General features: G+C 53.5%; 8 protein-coding genes across 8 annotated transcripts; 4 read left to right on the top strand and 4 right to left on the bottom strand.

Moving 5' to 3' along the window:
* Positions 1-156: 156 nt before the first annotated feature.
* Positions 157-935, top strand: BU26DRAFT_553429 (uncharacterized protein; the record flags this gene model as incomplete). Its single annotated transcript, XM_033832206.1, has 2 exons — positions 157-399; positions 694-935. The coding sequence occupies exons 1-2, from the start codon at positions 225-227 to the stop codon at positions 933-935; spliced, it is 417 nt and encodes a 138-aa protein (XP_033680578.1). The 5' UTR covers positions 157-224.
* Positions 936-4203: 3268 nt separating this feature from the next.
* BU26DRAFT_578397 (uncharacterized protein) lies at positions 4204-5712 on the top strand. Its single transcript, XM_033834426.1, has 2 exons — positions 4204-5291; positions 5457-5712. Exons 1-2 carry the CDS (start codon positions 4247-4249, stop codon positions 5585-5587), a joined length of 1176 nt encoding a protein of 391 aa, XP_033680577.1. The 5' UTR covers positions 4204-4246; the 3' UTR covers positions 5588-5712.
* Positions 5713-6842: 1130 nt separating this feature from the next.
* BU26DRAFT_71486 (uncharacterized protein) lies at positions 6843-8123 on the bottom strand. Its single transcript, XM_033836258.1, has one exon. The coding sequence runs from the start codon at positions 7915-7917 to the stop codon at positions 7096-7098; it is 822 nt and encodes a 273-aa protein (XP_033680576.1). The 5' UTR covers positions 7918-8123; the 3' UTR covers positions 6843-7095.
* Positions 8124-8253: 130 nt separating this feature from the next.
* Positions 8254-9947, bottom strand: BU26DRAFT_578393 (uncharacterized protein). The gene has a single exon (XM_033834425.1). The coding sequence runs from the start codon at positions 9762-9764 to the stop codon at positions 8475-8477; it is 1290 nt and encodes a 429-aa protein (XP_033680575.1). The 5' UTR covers positions 9765-9947; the 3' UTR covers positions 8254-8474.
* Positions 9948-10473: 526 nt separating this feature from the next.
* On the bottom strand, positions 10474-11751 carry BU26DRAFT_508198 (uncharacterized protein; the record flags this gene model as incomplete). Its single annotated transcript, XM_033827059.1, has 2 exons — positions 10474-10498; positions 10550-11751. The coding sequence occupies 2 exons, from the start codon at positions 11749-11751 to the stop codon at positions 10474-10476; spliced, it is 1227 nt and encodes a 408-aa protein (XP_033680574.1).
* Positions 11752-12265: 514 nt separating this feature from the next.
* On the top strand, positions 12266-13268 carry BU26DRAFT_399910 (uncharacterized protein; the record flags this gene model as incomplete). Its single annotated transcript, XM_033822787.1, has 2 exons — positions 12266-12711; positions 12761-13268. Coding segments are annotated over 2 exons (954 nt in total), but the record flags the coding sequence as incomplete, so codon positions are not given.
* A 432-nt stretch (positions 13269-13700) lies between these two features.
* On the bottom strand, positions 13701-14282 carry BU26DRAFT_433082 (uncharacterized protein; the record flags this gene model as incomplete). The annotated part of the gene is made up of 1 exon (XM_033824014.1): positions 13701-14282. The coding sequence occupies one exon, from the start codon at positions 14280-14282 to the stop codon at positions 13701-13703; it is 582 nt and encodes a 193-aa protein (XP_033680572.1).
* A 1009-nt stretch (positions 14283-15291) lies between these two features.
* On the top strand, positions 15292-18036 carry BU26DRAFT_433069 (Cullin-domain-containing protein; the record flags this gene model as incomplete). The annotated part of the gene is made up of 5 exons (XM_033824011.1): positions 15292-15341; positions 15620-16049; positions 16097-16399; positions 16456-17793; positions 17848-18036. The coding sequence occupies 5 exons, from the start codon at positions 15292-15294 to the stop codon at positions 18034-18036; spliced, it is 2310 nt and encodes a 769-aa protein (XP_033680571.1).
* Positions 18037-18046: the final 10 nt, after the last annotated feature.

The following is an 18046-nucleotide window of genomic DNA, read 5'->3' as shown; positions in this document are numbered from 1 at the left end:
GTCACGAGCCTAGTCACGAGCTCGTTTGATCGCGAGTTATTTGCGATCTAATCTTCTCAAAGTAGGTATAAAGCCCGTCTCCTTCGCCATCCAACCAACATAGACGCAGTCAGTCAAAAGTCCTTAGACACCAAACCTACACCAAGCCCACATCAAATCCACATCAAGTCTGCACCAAGTCTGCACCAAGTCTGCACCTGTCCTCACCGCATCCAAGCCAAACCATGAGAGAAGAGCTCGCAAAACTTCTCGCCGATATCCAAAACGCGAGTGCACAACTCAAAAAAGAGGTGGATGAGGAGCGAGAGAAGAAGAAACAGGCTGAGGAGAGAGATGAGAGGATGAAGAAGGAAAGAGAAGAGTTGGCCGCGAAGCTGCTGGAGATCGAAAAAGAGGTTCGTGAGTTGCGGAAGAAGGTTGAGGAGGGGAAATGAACACTGCAACAGTGAGCGAGTATGGGCTGGAGATCTCTAGGAGTGGCGGTGTAAAGTAACTTCTGGAAGTAATGGAATGGCTTCTGTGTTGATTTATTGGGCCTGCTTGCGCTATTCTTCTATGGATGGCTTCTGGTTCTAATTGATGCCGCGGCTCTGGTGATAACGTTGATGAGCCGAAGTACCAACCACCGACCTTATTTCTCACAACATGAGGATTTCTTCGCTGCAATTACCCACCCTGTAATTATCCACCTAGCAACTGTTCGCCCTGCACCTGTCAACCCTACGCCCTCACTCTTATACGCTTCAGCCTCGTGTTTCTCGAGCACTCCTCGAATTCCACACCCTATGGGCGCTGGTGGTAAACTGCTAATGCGTAATACGTCTACTCAATCTGGTACGCCAGCCATGCATAATCCTCCTCCTCCTGCGACCACTTTCTCCGTCGAGAATCGGTCAGATTCACAAGTTCCCAACGTGCCTAAAAGTTTGGCGTAATGGCCGTCTGCTTCACAATCGAGCGACACAAATGCGCAGCTAGGTCATTACTTGATTGAAATCGTGGCATTTACGTTCACTGTTGACTTTGACGAGCTCTGTCGCAGTTCGCCTCTCCACGCAACGGCTGAATAGAGCTGGCGCAGATATTCGTTCGATGAGGAACGCCGAATAGAAGGGATTGATAACACTAAAAGATTCAAGCTTAAGCAGCCATAGTTCACTGTTACTCCTACCTGTTAATTGCGAGAGGAGGGGTACCGACGAATGCGGATACAGTGTCACTTCGGGTGGAGAAAGTTCAATGGCACATCCTAGTCTGAATTGAGATACTTATTTACCCAGATATATTTATAGGATAGAATATCAAGTAGCCTCCCAAACTTGCCCTTTAAAGAAGATTACTAGCCAGAATATGACAGTGTGCCCATCGAGTATACCGTTGCCGGACCGATAAGTTGAAAGCCTCCAGGGAGCGCAACACCGAGCTGCAAGCGAATGCTGACACTCAGATTTTGGCTTAGGCTCAGCGTTGCAATCAGACTCAAAACCGACCAAATTCCTATCTTCAGAAAGATACTCGACGTTAAGGTAGCCGGGTCTACCATAAACGCCGTTTCGGTTTTCAGAATGTCGAAAGGTATGATCGAGTAATACGACATTATTTTGGTAACAGTCTGTTTTTTTGCGCGTTTTCGAATCGGGTCTGGATAAATGCGGACGGCAGAAGCATGCAAAGCGAGGGGAGAAGGAGTGGAATCAAGGACGAACCTTGAATACTAGACTATTCTTAGAAAAACAGAAATAACTTCTGCGGAAAGGAAATACGTCTTATCCTAGTCCGGGGGTGAGTGTGATCCCGTGGATTGACGCGCTGTAAAATAATGTCCGATTTAAGAGTCGGTCAAACGGTCATTTTCTTGCGACAAACGCATGTAAATTAATGATTGAAAACACACATACCACAGCCTTGAATACAAACTTGCAAAAGCTGCCGGTTGATAGCGGAGAACCGATTAAATGCAAACCCATGAGATGATGTGGTAGCATAAGTCACCGATGTTGTATACCTGCGTAGCTCAGTGCAGAAACAAGAGCCGCACACTCTAGCATATGCTGCAAACAGATTGAATAGAGACATTGCTTCAGTGACATCACTTCAGGCATTTGGGAGCATGAATACAACATATTTCCAAGCAAATTCCTACGAGTCAGCAATACATTCCTGTCCCATATCGCTTTGCCTCCTCCAACCTCCTATCCGCATCCCTCAACTTCCTATGCGCTTTGCTCATATTCATCCGCGCCTCCTCAAACGCCTTACCAGCCCCCTCGTACTTCTCCTTCACTTCTTCGAACTCCTTGGCGGCTTTGACCTGTGCCCGTGTCGCGGCTTCTATGCCGTTTGGAAGCTCTTGTGCGTATCCACGAGTTTGCGAATGTCTAGGAGGGCCGTATTGGCTGTAGCCATAGCCGTAGCGCCGTGATAAGCGAGAGGATCGGGGAAGGACGGGATACATGCTAGTAACGTTGCACAAATTCTGTTTGGTGAACTTAATGGTGGGAACACGAGTTTGTTACCGGGCTCATGGGAAGAAATCTCTTAGTATGGTACGCAGCTTAAGAGGGCGTGAGATGCTGTGATTTATATCGGCATTGTGCGAGACCGAGAATGGACATGAATACCTTACGTATTCCCGGCGTCCACGTGTAAGATTATAGCAAAGTGTTGCTGTCCGTTGGCGCATAAGACATACGGAGCTGTTGCCAACTCTTAGATCTTGTCAGCCACGGGGTTGCTTTCCTAGTGCGTCACTGACGGATGCGTTTCGTGGTGGGTAAACGAGCCATGAAATTCGCCGAATTACAATGCATATCTGTCACTACCCTCTGCTACGGTTCGCTCCGCGAAAATCATGTGGTTTACATCAGCAGAAGCGAACGTTTGTGTTTCGAGTAAGTTCCATACAAACGGTGATCGGAAACAGATGATTCCATGCCAGCTCATCTCTCCCTCATGCGACGTAATGTCGTTACTTCAGATAATGTTCCTTCTTCTTCATGTAGAGAAGCTTAGACGTGGCGAGTATATGCATGGGAAGAATTACCATGAGTATGGTCGATCCACAGAAGAGAATTCAACCGTATCTTGTTTCTATTCGTGCATCTCAGTGACTAAATTAAGCCGAGATAACCGTGTATTGATCCGCTCAGCCCCAACGCACTATGAATCCTCCAAGTGGACTCCACGCTTTGAACTCGTCGCCTAGCAAGTCTTTTGCCAATTTCTTCTTGCACTCCATAGTCTGTCTGTCCGGTATCAAGGTACCTTGGATAAGTAAGGTGCCCATTGAGCGCTTGATGACTTCAATCTTGGAAGCCATTTGCCGAAAATTCCCTTGCCTGCGGCAGTGCTCTGCAATATCGATTGCTGCAGTCCACATCCCGAACCACTCCCTCAAGGCCTTCAGCTCGTCTTCACCGCATCTCCGGAAGTATCAGAGTCGCTCTTAGGTATCAACTTTTCCAGAAGCTTTCTAGCAACCCAGGCAAAGTTGTCTTGGGCCTCCCACTTTTCCTTCTGCAATGCTTCCTTCTCCTTCTCCCATCTCTGACGTTCGCTGGCTAGATTCCCTTGAGCTTCCTCGAGTTTTTCTTGTGCTCTGCTGGCTCGCTTTCTCTCTTCTCGTAGCTGATTTTCCAATGATGCCGATTCCTTTCTATGGCGCGCACACATCGTGGCCTTTGGGATGGTGATAACCTGGGAGACAATGGTGGTGTCAAGCTGATACTATGATCCGATTTGTCATATATCTACTCTAGAAAACATTTCTAAGAAGAGGGTTATAAACTGTTCGCAGTCTAGAACGTGCGATCGACACGTCAGCGCCACACTTTCGAAAGTTTGTGCTCTTGCCTCCGCGCTTGTTGCGTTCATACCTACGGACTGGTGTAGTATGGAAGCAAAGGAGATCATAGTTTCGGGGAGAGCTAGGAAGTCCAGCAGAAAAATGACACGCAGGATACAAGTGTGAAAACCGAAGCTGTCATCCCTGTGAAAGAAAACGGAGATGGTTCGGTGTTGTAGAAGGCAACCACGTTCTCGTAAACGATATTCGCGAGGATGTACCTCTTCTCACGTTTGAAGCAATCAGAATCCCACTCACCCGTTTGAGTGCGTCTACGAACAACAGCCCTGGAGCCATCAACCCTTCCATCATCACTTCCAACGTGTCCACCTTCCTTTTACATATAAGAGCGATGGTATCCCGATCATCCTCAGCTCACAACTCTCCCAACATCGCTTGAACATGAATCCCGACACTGGCGACCGCTCCGAAATCTACCCCATAGGCCGCAATGCCTGGGATGTAGCGTCTTTGCCTGAAGGTTTCTACTTCCACTACGAAGGACGGAGCGAGCTCCATCATCTTCCGCGCTTACCGGCGATTTATCGCGATGTCACTACGCAGACTGAAGTGCCGCTTCATCAGGCGAATGCAGAGGTTGAAGGAGAGCCAGGATGGGAAGAGGTCGAGGCTGAGCCGAGTGATGAAGGTGCTTCGGATACCGGGTTCGCGGATGCGGTTTTCATTGAGCGGCCGGGGAGGGACACAGCGGGGACTTCCAGGCAAGATGCAGCTTTCGAAAATCCCCCGGCCACTCGAGTTCAGACCGCTATTCATAATCCCGGGACACCCATTGGTCCGCCCGCTCACCAGGGACGCGCAGCTCCGGTAGAGAGCGAACCCACCACAGATGGCGATTGGGTTACCTTTTGGCCACCCCGTTCCGCACGAGATAATCTGCGTCACTGGCGTAGACCGAGTATCATAAATGTTCTTCCCAGGCTGCCCGAATATTGTCAAGAGGGGTCCCGCGGCTGTCAGAGTCTCTGGCTTCGCCTTTTACCGGACGATGTTGCTCGGCGCCCTCGCCATGCTCATAGCGGGCACCAACACAGGTCAGACCATCGCCATCGCCATCACCATCGCCATTCCCACTCCCACTCCCACTCCCTCAGAGCAACCGAAGCCGGTCCATCTCATCAATATGTCCCGGAGCCCCGACCTGCCGATCCTCAAGGCTCTTCTAGGATTCGGTCTCTCGACACGCGCAGCGATGAGGAAAACACCGTCCGACTACAAGCTATCCGGCGTGCAAGGAATATGGCTGTAGACGCAATTAATCGGTTGAGCGACCGGCAAGATCGTCTGGAGCTGTGGGATGCCTTGCTATATGTGGCCCGGTATGTTGCGGGTTGGGAGGAGCGGTTGACGCTGTACAAAGAGCTTATCGACGACGCTGAGAGGCGGGAAGAAGAGTACCAGAGCAAGAGGAAGGATAGTGGGAAGGGTAAGCAGAAGATGTGATGGAGAAGTCTGGAAGGGGAACGTACGTAGCTTTGAGGTGCCTAGGTAGTATGCGAATGATCAGGTCCTGCGTTTTCTAACTCGCGTCACAACACCGTCCCGTGGAAGCTCGCATCTTTGCATGCTTAGTTTTGATTGTCTTTGATAGCTTTACCTTCGGGAGTCTCCGACTTGACCAGCATACTGGGACTGCGAAGCTGGAGTGAGCGCTTTGCGAAATGCTACCAGTCAGTTTCCTGCTTACAGCGTAAACATGTCATCTATACGAGACGTCAGTAAGTAAGATAATATGAATAACGTGAGTTAGGAGATTAGGTGACTATGGTCGGGGCCTGAGTTCCCAGGTTCCGTTCGGGTGCTTGCCGCTGAAGTAAGCCACGCGACCACGTGACCACGTATAGGACGGGCTGGCAGTTTATATCGAATATACGGTAAGGATTCTGCAGCAACTCTTAAGGTAGCATTGAATTACAGGGGGAGAGCGGAGTGCAGAGAGGCTGATACCTGGACGAGCTGAGAGTTGAAAGGTGTGGCCATGTGTATAAGTAGAGCAGCCCTCTGCGGAGTTCGTCCTCGTCAGTCGGCTAGTTTTTTACTGGAAATACTCGCATTGCCAAACATACTCAGGATGCTCGTCTCATCGATCGCCCTCGCTGCTCTCGTATCGTCCTCGTTCGCCCTCCCCACCGACCTCGACACTCAAGGCAGAGACGGATGGTGCACCTTCGGCAAACACGGAGCGTGCATGTGGTATGACATTGTTAACGGTCGATGGTGCTATGTGTATCTCCCCGGAGTAGGCTTCGCCTTCCCTCCACTACCCTTCCCGCTATCGAGTGCTGACTATACTTCCTCCCACAGTGTGGCGGCTCCCCCAAACGGGGTCTACTTCCGCGAGAAGCACATAACGTGTCTCAAGAGTTGGAGAAGCGGTACGACTGCCCATTGACTGCAAATTCGTACATTGGTGAATGCGTTACCTGCTACGCAAATGACACTACGTGCCCGGGTGCTCTGATTGGGGTAAGCTCATTGCGGCGGTGCAGAAACAAGAACATTATCCTGACCTTCCGTTTCTACATAGTGCTAGTACCTGATGCAATTGTGGATCCTCGTTCGAAGTTCTTGAAGCAACATACGAACGGGGGCTAAACTGCGAGACTTTGCCATGCCATCGAAGATCATAGGGTAGTCGAAAGTGAACCTGAGTCGCTGCGTTCACGCTTGCACACTGCAACTGTACATTCTGTTGTGAACCTCTTCGTAGAGATAACTGGAACATTAGGTCTCGAACTCTGCTGCGGCAGCTTCTTGTGCGGCAGACATTTCGATCCTTTGGTGCAGAGCTTGGGAATGAGCTTTCCACCTCCGAAGCTGAGCCATGTGGTAGTGCGGGGGGTGGGGAAAGATGCCTGCCGTCTCGATGGGAGTCTGACCGGCGGCTAGTCGGGCTTTCCAGTCCAGATGGGCTCGAGCAAGCGAGTCATTCTGAAGATGATGTGGACAGCGAACCTTTGCTCTAAGATGGCGGTTGTGCGTCAGAGTCAGGGTCTATCTTTTTGTGGGTAGTCTTAGGAAATCCCTGCCAGCGCCCGAGGGGAGTTGCTTTCCACAGAATGCCACTCTCAGCGCCGTCTGCTCTTGAGTTGGGATGGACATTTTCTAATGTCAAGTGTTGCGATATCCCCTTTGCTATCCAGCGGATCAACGTTTTGTCTGTCCCAGCCGAGCAGACACAGCGTGCCGACCATTAGCACGCCGAGTCGTCCTCATCCACTGGATAGGGTCTACGCGCATGAGAGGCGCTTCCCTTCCTTCCGCTTTGTCGGATTCTTTGTCGGGTTCTTCGTCGTCTTCGGCTCCTTGATAAAGAAGGCCTTCCAATTTTGATTGGGACTTGATGTACGCACAACACGACTCTCGACAGCCTTCCGTTGCCAATACATATCCATCCTCCTGAAGACCCTCCGATGATCTTCATGAACCTTGCTATCACTACTGCTCACCCACATAAAGGTCAGGCTACGAGCATGGAGTATCAAATCAATCGGGAAGTCTTGATACCGACGGCCTTCCTTCTTTGGAATCCTCGGCCTTGGCGCTGGCTCCTCGACGAACATGTTCGCAATGTTCACGATTAGCCCGCACGGGGTCTCTTTCAAGTCCAGATTTGTCTTATCGACATCCTCGTAAATTTTGACCGTGATATCTGAGAGGTAGAGGCTAAAAAGAGGCGCCAGGCATGGCTCTAGGCACGTTCCCATACGTTCAAGGAACGAGCTTCGAAAAGGTGGGTAATAGAGCGACATAGGAATCTCGACGGTCGTGTTGAAGATCTCGTGAAAGGTGGTTGGAGCTGGGAGGCGCAGCTCTTGGGCATGAGGCCAGTCTTTCTTGATCTCGAACAGGAACTTCGTCATGGTTCTGATCGCCTCCGCCTCATACTCCGCTTTCACCTGCTTGGAGGTGAGAAAGAGACCCTTGAATTGCTCCGAGTATCCTGTGACTGGGGTGCAGTAGGCGTATATCTCGTTCCTCACCTCGGCCGGGAGTGCGAAGAAGGAGGTTTTAGGACGCCAGCTTCTCAGTGCAGGAAGGATATGCGCCATTACTGAGCCTTGACGCGGTCGAGGATTAGGCGGGGGTTGTTAGTCGGAGGGGAGGTGGGTGCTGTTGGTTACGTGTCAAAGCGCTGCGCGATGCTCGAAATCGCCGTGTGAGACTCCAGCCGGTGACGAGAAGTTGTAGGAGAGGAGCGCGTATTCAGCTGAGTTGGATCTGACGGTGTGCGCTGTTGTCGGTTTCCAGGCTTGAGGTTGGCGTGGAAGAGGGAAGGCACTCCTCGCCCAGGCGCGAATACTGACTGCCAAGGCGCCCGTCCCATCTAGGTATAGTGGAGTCGCTAGTGGAACGATAGAGCGCTCATAACCATCCATATGTTCGCTCCCATAACGATGAATTTTAAAAAACGGTATACGTGTGACGGACCCCTCTCGTTGTGACGCGAACCTACGGTACATAGGAAATGCAAGTGAAACAAACTCCCCACCATCACAAACCCAGCCTCCAGGGCTTGAGTAGAAGCCAGAGCACCACTAAAACTGCGTCGCCTCCTGGACTCTCCAGACACCTACCCATCCTCCCTACGCCCCTCCCCTCCGCTCCCCTACACCAACCCCCCAATCTTCCTCCCACCCCGCGGCAATCTACACCGCAAAACCGCCCCAGGAAACACCCTCCCCTCACTCCCACCATTCCACGCCCCCTGATACGGCAGCTGATTAACATTAACATAAAACCAGCCATCCATTGCCACACTCGCGCTATCAGGCCAAATAATCCTCGGATCCCGCACAAACGCATGCGTCTGCAAATCGGCAGGGTCGTAGTAAAACACCGCGTTGTGCTCAGGCACGAGCTGGTACACGAGCCCGTTGGAGTCGCCTTCGAAGCCGTTCGCATTGCCGCCTCTTTGGCCTAGGTTGGAGATGTTGTTGTGTGCTGCTTGCTCTGCTAGTGGATCGTCGTCTTTGGCTCTGAGGTTTAATGCTGGGATGGAGTAGAGGTAGTCGCTTGTGAGTGGGGAGTAGTATATCGTCTCCCCTTCCGGGCTGATCTGGATCCCGTCCGCCCCTTCTCTCAAATGCCCCACTGGCATACCATTTGTGCGCTGGTAGAACGGTCGCCCCTGATAGCTCGGGACGTCGTTGGCAACGCGGAGCACGGACGGATCTTGCGTCAGTCGCCGCCAGCTCTCGCCCGTGCCGAGATCTAGCATGATGAACCCCGGGCGTCCTTCGTCGCTGCTATCCACGATATACGCTATTCCCTGGCCGGATGGAGTGACGGAGGAGCGTAGGTCGAAGCGGATGTCGTTCATGTAACTATCCGGATAATGTACGTCTGGCGGGAAGGTGTAGGTGGCGTAGATGGAATCGTTGGAGAGAGATATACCGATGATTTTCGGTCCGCCGGGCTGGCCGTAGGGCGTTGATGGTGTGCCGGAGGCATCCATAACCGTCGGGCGTCCTGTGTCAACGACCCACAGCGTCTCTGGCCTGCTGCTCGTCTGCGGTGTGATGTACAGCGCTTGGACGGAGATCAGCCCGCTGGCGTTACTGCTCCCGAAGGGAATCCTATTGAAACTAGTGTTGAGCTGGGAGACGGGGAGATTGAGCTCGGCAGAAGGATAGGGTACTTCAGCCGTCTTGTTCACGGCTTCGCCGAGTGTGAAAGAGTAATTTCCGCGCGTGTAGCAGGCGAAGAGGCGCCCAGTGCTGGAGACCGCGAGCCCTATGGGCCATTGTTGGTAGTAGTAGTGGAATTCTTCGATTTCAGGGCCATAGCTGCCGGTATCCACGCGCAGGATAGTCTGCGAGGAGTTCTGGAAAGTGACTTGCGCCATCACTGTCGCCGCCGCCGCGAGGAAAAGGGAAACAGTAGGAAGCAGATGCATGACTGTTTCAGAAAAGACAAATATATACCGGTACCTTACATCCGGGGAGTTCAAAGAGAAGGTAGAAGGCCAAGAGATATCTTCATATACTTAAGTCCCGGATTCCGGCTACTCCAATGGTAGGCTCTTCATAATTTGTAATACACGCCGTACAACAGTCAAACTGCCGATGATGTCTCCAAGTTATGTTTTCCATGACGTGAAGACCTACGTCAGGAATGGCGGAAATAATGGCTTCCCCGCAGTACCCAATTTGTACCTGCATGGTCGTCCTGCAGATCGCGTCCGATCCGAAAGGCCGCGTGCGTTGCGTTGGGGCTGGCGGCTGCAAGGATTCGGGGTTTATTGACTAGGTACTACGACTACGATGCTATCTGTATGTACTCGTCGAGCCTTTCTTCTCACCTCCGTCGGCCGGCTACTGCACCGCTCAGCGCGACACACATCACAACAATCTCTGAACAGCGCTCGCTTCATGTTCGCTAGGATAAGGAAACTCGGTGTACCGATCGGTAAGCACATCACAACTGTGAGTCGTGCAGAAAGCCAACAACGCCCGTATATGCAAAATCCAAGAAACGAAACGAAACGCCATGCTGTGCAGATGAACCAAACGTTCGTGCGGAGATCAAACCAAATTGGAAACGAGGTAAGACTACAGGAGAAGACGGAGGTTAATAATAGTACAAGGGATTATAGGAAGTAAATACTACCTCGCCACTCGTTCGATGAGTCTGGTTATGTATTAGCTTGCGCCTCATCTGGAAGGGAGGTGGAATACGAACCTCAGCGTGCTGATGGCAAAGGTAGCGAGCCACGCCACCAGCGCGACCAGCAGGGTAGCAGTCAACGCCTTCTGTCGAACGCAAATATCTTGTGTGTAGGGACAAACAGTTGTATAGACACCTTGGTCCTCTGCGTCCCTACAGGCCCAGCGCTCATCGGTCAGCGCTTGAAACGCCAAGCTGAGATTAGCTGAGTCGAATACGATGAATGCGAGGTCGAGGAAAATGAGGCGCATTTTGGCATTGTGCGAGCGCAAACCCAGGGGTTTCGAGGTGTATTCATCATAGGTGATGTAGGCAGTGTAGACGATGGCTACTACGTCGACGAGTATGGCCAACCAAGTCGAGGAGTTGTTTTGGCAGCCCGCAGTGTCGGACTTGTGGAATATAGACCCGGCGAGTGCGAGAGCAAGGACGGAGAATGTGAGGACGATCATACGAACAAAAAGGGGCACCATAGGGTGGTTCATAACGGTCCGGTGGAACTTGTTGAACCGCCGCGCGCGTTTCCGCCTGTTGAATAGCCAGAAGCCGGCCTCCTCTTCCTCCTTCTCCTGGTCAATAGGGTGCCATGGCTCCTCCAGATCCGGCATGTTCTCCTTCATCCACTCGTCCGACATGACCTGGCCGCGCGAGGACGAGGGTCGCTCCCTGTCGTAGTCGGAGGATTTGGCAAACTGCTGCCATTTCGAAGCATGCTCGCTGACGGGTGCGGTGAGGGTTACTGGCGCGCCTTCTCGTGCGTGGTCAAACTTGCGGCCGGGAACGTTGGACTTGGGTGTGGGCATGAAGTTGTGGGACGCGGGGCGGGCGGAGTTAGGAGTCCGGGGGAGCAGGAGCGACGTCGCGTCGGCATGCTCGTCTTCTTCGGCGGACTGGACCCAGGGTGGGAGCGTTCTCACCGCCGCGCGCTGCTTTTCCCGGTTGTCTGCCGCCGTTGAGCTGCCCTTTGACGACGCCAGGGTGTGCGGATTCGAGCTGATTGAGTGACTATGCGATTTCCGCACCGTAGCGTCGAGGTCGTCGCGGGACCGATCGCGGCTCGAGGAAGTGGCAGATATCGGGCGCTGCGAGTTGACCGAGGATGCTGTGGGCGGAGGGATGGGCGAAGGGAGCAGGCGGCTCCCTTGGGACTGCGCCTGTGGGCTGAGGAAGGGCGAGGGCGTGCCATTGCTCTGCTCCACCATGGGCCTGCTGGTCATGTCTGTTCGCGGGACGGGCGCGGTCGGGCTGCCCTCTGAGAGCGGTGGCTTCAGTGAGGGCTGGCAGTCAGCCCTCAACGCTCGCGGCGCAACGGCTCGCTGCGGCTTGGCGATGAGCGAGCGGTCGATTACGTGGGAGCGAAGTAGGCGTCGCGTGTCGACATGCTCACTGCACGGGAATTGGCGGCGTGCCTCGCAGTATGGCGGAGAGCTCGCGAGCGACAGGGTGGGCGGCAGGCGGTTCGGTGGTGGTTGTTGGTGTCCCCAGTCGCCGGGGAAATTAGTCGTCGATCAGGGAAGCAGGCTGTTGCAGCACAGGCCGCGATGACTTCATGCTGGCGCGAGCTCGCGAAATTCCACCCCCAGCGCGAAACGGCCACGCTTTGCACAACCACAACCGATGACATGTTTCATATCGCGTGCACCTGAAAAAGCTTCGCATCGGCGCATTGTGGCTTACTAACATTCACTTCTCCACAGCCAAGCCCAGTGCTTGTGCGAAGATACCTACACCATGCGCCTCTTCCTGCTGCCCATCTCCACGCGCCGCTCGCTCATCTACTGCGAGAAGCTGCACCAAAAAGCCGTCAGCGACCGCTCGCTCTTCGACAAGATCTCCATCAAGGCGAACGAGACGTGGGCCGCCTGGGAGAAGGACGAGAAGGCGCCGCTGAACTGGAAGAAGAAGGTCACGGTCTACGGCAACCATGCGCTCAAGCGGATACCGTACGAGGAGTGGGGGCTCAAGACGATACCCGCCTTGACGACGAAGCGGAAGAAGGCCATCATTGAGAGCAGGGAAAAGTACCAAGTTATGTTTCCAGGACTGTACTTGAAGCCGGACAAGGTGCCAGAAATATTAAAGAAGTTGGCAGAGGAGAGGCAGTCGATGCACAGGAGCAAGCTGATATGGAGCGTGGTCGCGATGCCCTTTACAGCGCCTTTCATGCTGATCCCGATGTATGCCGGTGCAGCACTCGCGGAGATAGTGGTCGCTGACGCAACATAGAATACCTAACCTCCCGTTCTTCTACCTGGTTTATCGGGCATATTCGCATTGGAAAGCGTTGACCGGTTCGAAACACCTCCAATTCCTCCTCCAACACAACCTTCCCACCCTGAACCCCACGTGGGAGCTCGACGAAGTCTACACGGCAGGTCTCATGTATCCGACCCGCAAAATCTCGCGCGCCGCCCCGCGACCCACAAAAGAGCAAGCCGAGGAAGTAGCGCGGGTAGTGGAGCAGCAAACAAACGGCGGGACCGAAGACGTCATGGTGCTACAGCGCTGGAACGGGAAGCTCATAGCGGAGCAGTTCAAGCTCCCAGATATGGAAGTCGAAATAGAAAGAGCTGTAGAGCAGGTGGAGCAGTCGATCAAGGCGAAAGAGGAGCTGATGGAGGAGAAGCTAGAGCTAGAGAAAGCGACCGCAAAGTCGGGGGAGACCGCCAAGGATGATTTGCCGAACGAGGTTCTTAAGCGGGTGCATGAAGAAGTTGAGAAGGTTGCAGCCGAAAAAGAGGCGAAGAAGGAAGATAAGCCATGAGCTTCCTCATGGACCCGAAATGCATCGATTGGGCTTCTATTGTACGATATCACTACAGCAATGTTGCTGTAGTTGGAGGCTTCGGCGTTGGTTTTCTTTCCTACGCACATAGAGCAACGGGTGGGCTTGTATTGGTATGCATTATGACGGCAGTCGGTCTCGCCGAAAGGCTACATCTCCTCTGTATAGTATTACGCAGCATTACTGCGTTCTGCTGTCTGCGGAGAGAGGATATCGCGATTTTCACTCGCTCTAGGTGTCTCCCTGATTCTTGCCCACCCTACCTCCGAGGTAGAGGTTGAGAAGACGGCCTTCCCCTCGCTCTTCCTAAGCACGCTGCTCCTGTTTAGCTGCCCATACATTGCTTTCGCCATCTCAATCTTCCCCCAAACGGCATAGCGCTCACAACTCGCTCTTCCCCTTCCCCTCAAGCTTCTCCTTACTCCAAAGCACCGGCCCGTCATCCCCATACAGCGGATCCTTATCGAACCATTTGACATTCTTCACATTCTCAGCCTTCGCCTCCTCCCCGCTCTTCCCATAGCACATGTCCCAGCTGCATCCCTTCGGATAACTCCCCACCATCTGGAACCCGCCTCCCTCGCCGTAATCCTGCAACAACCTATGCCCCACGCCTGCCGGCACAACAATAGCATCTCCCGCGCCCACCTCAGCCTCGACCTTCCCGGGGTTCTGCTCCCCGCCGAAGAGCAGCTTGGCGCGGCCTTGGTACACGCAGAGCACTTCGTGCGTGGTGGAATGGTAGTGCGTGGTCGAGTACATGGTGTAGCGCCATTGGGGGGAGATGCCGTTGGTTGGGAGATGTGATTCGAGGGCTGAGGGTGAGGTTGATGGGGGGAATGCGGAGCGGTAGATGTAGAGGGGGTGGTTGTGGGGTTGGGTGTTGGGGATGAGGGAGTGCGAGGGGATGTGGTGGGTTGAGAGGCGGAGGGAGGACAGGGGGGTCAGGTTGAGGGAGGGCATGGTTTTTGGAATTCGATGTTGTAGATTCCAATTTGAGATTGAGAGTCGACTGTTCGGGCGGTCCTTTCGTCTCGCAATCTGCTATGTAGTTGCAAGGTAGTGTCGTGCTCCTAGGTATGGGTATTCCGAATACAGCAGTACCGTGACGCTTTCTGAGGATGTCGGCTCCGTAATCAAAGAGAGGTGGGATTGGACCCGATTTAGAGCATGGTATTTGGTTCGGCTGTCGAGCTGTACGATTCAATGGGAATGTCGAAAAGTTATCGAAGTTGTCGTAATTCCGACATTCCCGACTCGGTGATATTGTGAAGACGTCATCGGGCCCTTTGATTGGAAGAGGGTCCAGAACGTCGACATGCCTGCGAATTCGCGTCGTACGATCACAATGCTGCTCACCCTATCTCTTTGCCTTGGAATATTCTGATATTCGCCACCTCTGGTGAGGGGTTTACTCGTGGCAAGTGCAGCCGGAGCACCGTTTATCGAGCCGTAACTGCCGCAGTCATTCCCCAACAGCGAAAAAGATTGATGAGAAAGGCGCGCATAGATAGGTAGTTGTAAAGTCACGGCGCGAGGACTGGTGTTGGAAGGAAGGATATCCCATCTTGGCGACAAGGCTGAAGTGAATGGACCGCGCCAAGACGCCTCTAAGCTCGGTGCCTGAACGCTCACCGTGAATCACAAAACCTCGCCCCCGCCTGCCTACGCTCCTTCACCACCCTCCTTCTCTTCTACGCTTCATGACCGCGCCGGCTGCGTGAGTCTAGCGCCCGCCTAGAACCGTCGCCTCCACACGCCTGGCCCTAGAAAAGTCCCGCCGCGCCCGCTCCTCCTCTGCTCTCCACGCAACAGCACCTGCCACGCCTGTGCAGTAGAGCATCCCCAAATCCGCAACCGCTAAAACGACGCTCCCTCGCTCGCCCAGGGCCCAGCTACGAAAATAAAGCTCTTTAAGCGGACAAAGTCGCACCCGAAAGGTGCCCCAGAGCACGCGACGCACTCTCCCACCATGGCTTCTACCATGCCCCCCGTTCCCGCAAAGGACGACGTTAAAGCAACGTAAGTAGCAGCTTGCCCTCTACGCCTGCACCTGCACCTGCCGCCCGTCTTGGGTGGCTTGCACGGCGATGTCGGGCTACAGCCTCCACGCCATTTCCCACCATATCACATTCTCTTGCAGCAACATGGCATCCTCGGGCATCCCCCCTCGACATATCCTGCCCGCGCATTTACGGGTTCCCCAGCGCCCGTACCATGTCAAAGCAACGTACCGCCCCGCTTGCTTTAGGGTGCTGAAGCGCTTCTGATTCATTGTGCTAACCATGCCTTCTTTTCAGATGGGCCTACCTCGAAGCCGGCGTCGACAAGATCATGACCGACCTCCGCGGCGGCATGGACATGAAGACCTACATGGGTCTGTACACGGCTATCCACAACTTCTGTACGGCACAGAAGGCAGTCGCCGGCACGTCATTTACATCGCACAACAACCGCGGCGGCGCCCACCTGCTGGGAGAGGACCTCTATCAGCACCTGATCGAATACCTGAGGACGCATCTCAAGGGTGTACAGGCGCGGTCCAAGGAGCACGTCGACGAGGCGCTCCTGACCTTCTACATCAAGGAATGGAACCGCTACACGACGGCCGGGCAGTACAACAACCATTTGTTCCGATACCTGAATCGACATTGGGTAAAGCGTGAGATGGATGAAGGTAAGAAGAACATCTATGACATCTACACACTGCACTTGGTGCGGTGGAAGGAGGTATGTGACACTCATTCTGAGAGCCTTCAGCTGCTAATGCGCCCTAGGACATGTTCGCCGGCACACAAGAGTCCGTAATGCGCTCAGTCCTCAAGCTCGTCGAGAAGCAGCGGAACGGTGAGACTATAGAACAGTCACACATCAAGTCGGTCGTCGACTCGTTCGTCTCCTTAGGTCTTGATGAGGCTGACAGCTCGAAATCGACTCTGGATGTCTACAAGCAGTACTTCGAGAAGCCCTTCTTGGCGGCCACAGCACAGTACTACGACAACGAATCTAAGCAGTTCTTGGCGGAGAACAGCGTCGTCGAATACATGAAGAAGGCAGAGGCTCGTCTAGATGAAGAGAAGGTACGTCGTGCCCTAATTCCTTGAAAGTCTCCGTCGCAGATGCTAACGTGGCCCAGGACCGCGTGCCGCTCTACCTGCTCAACGACATCATGTCACCGCTCATGCGCACCTGCGAGCAGGCTCTCATCACGAACCACTCGCTGGCTCTCCGCGAGGAATTTCAGAGCCTCTTGGACCATGATAAGCAGGAGGACTTGGGCCGCATGTACAAGCTCCTGGCGCGCATCCCCGAGGGTCTGGACCCACTCCGCACCCGCTTCGAGACGCATGTTCGGAAGGCTGGTCTCTCTGCAGTGGATAAAATCTCCGGGGAGGGCGACAATGTGGAGCCCAAGGTCTACGTCGATGCGCTGCTAGAGGTCCACACCCAGTACCAGGATCTTGTGAACCGAGCATTCAACGGCGAGTCGGAGTTTGTGCGGTCGTTGGACAACGCATGCAGGGAGTTCGTTAACCGCAACAAGATCTGCAAGTCCGGCTCCAACAAATCGCCTGAGCTTCTCGCTAAGTACACCGACACGTTGCTCAAAAAGTCTAGCGCGAAGATGAACGAGGAGGACAACATGGAGAAGCTCCTGACCCAGGTCATGACTGTCTTCAAGTACATAGAGGACAAGGACGTCTTCCAGAAGTTCTACTCGCGGATGCTGGCCAAGCGTCTGGTGCAGACTACCTCTGCGTCCGACGATGCTGAGACCACCATGATCTCGAAGCTCAAGGAGGCCTGCGGTTTCGAATACACGAACAAGCTCCAACGCATGTTCCAGGACATCCAGATTTCCAAGGACCTCAACGCCAATTACAAAGAGTTTCTAGATAAGAATCTAGACCCAGAGGATGTCAAGACCAACATCGACGCTACATACAACATCCTTGGTGCCGGTTTCTGGCCGCTGAACCCACCTAGCACGCCGTTTACGCCACCTCAGCAAATCGTGCAGACGTATGAACGCTTCGTACGCTTCTATAACAACAAGCACCAAGGCCGCAAGTTGTCATGGCTGTGGCACCTGTCCAAGGGCGAGATCAAGGCCAACTATTGCAAGGTCCAGGGTCAGAAGGCTTCCCCAACTTTCCAGGTCTCAACCTATCAGATGGCCATCCTGTTACTGTTCAACGACAGCGACACAGTCGCCTACGACGAGATTGCCGAGGCTACGAAACTTGGCAAGGAGACCCTGGACCCATACCTTGGTGTCTTCATGAAGGCCAAGATCCTCACGGCCGAACCTGAGGGTGCTAAGCCGGAGTCTGGCACCTCATATAAGCTCAACATGAACTTCAAGGCGAAGAAAATCAAGATGAACCTTAACATTTCTATCAAGGGCGAGCAGAAGCAAGAGGCCGAGGATACGCACAAGACTATTGAAGAGGACCGAAAACTGCTCATGCAGGTATGTATCATGACCCTTCTTTGGTGCCACAAATAGATGCTAACCCTATTGCAGTCGGCCATCGTGCGTATCATGAAGTCTCGCAAGAAGATGAAACACCAGCAGCTCGTCTCGGAGACCATTCAGCAAATCAAGAACCGCTTCATGCCCCGCGTTCCTGACATCAAGAAGTGCATCGATATCCTCCTCGAGAAGGAGTATCTGGAGCGTCTGGAGGGCGACGAGCTCGGTTACCTCGCATAAGCGCCCTTCA

Source organism: Trematosphaeria pertusa (genome assembly GCF_010094035.1).
Source record: "Trematosphaeria pertusa strain CBS 122368 unplaced genomic scaffold BU26scaffold_12, whole genome shotgun sequence".
Taxonomy (NCBI): Eukaryota; Fungi; Ascomycota; class Dothideomycetes; order Pleosporales; family Trematosphaeriaceae; genus Trematosphaeria; species Trematosphaeria pertusa.
Note: the sequence above shows the minus strand (reverse complement) of the source record. Positions and strands in the feature narration are given on the sequence as shown.

Coding starts and splice junctions, on each gene's coding strand:
- BU26DRAFT_578397 (XM_033834426.1), top strand. CDS start 4,247: ATGAATCCCGACACTGGCGACCGCTCCGAAATCTACCCCATAGGCCGC. Junction 5,292..5,456: donor GAGGAAGGATAGTGGGAAGG/GTAAGCAGAAGA, acceptor TGTCTTTGATAG/CTTTACCTTCGGGAGTCTCC.
- BU26DRAFT_71486 (XM_033836258.1), bottom strand. CDS start 7,917: ATGGCGCATATCCTTCCTGCACTGAGAAGCTGGCGTCCTAAAACCTCC.
- BU26DRAFT_578393 (XM_033834425.1), bottom strand. CDS start 9,764: ATGCATCTGCTTCCTACTGTTTCCCTTTTCCTCGCGGCGGCGGCGACA.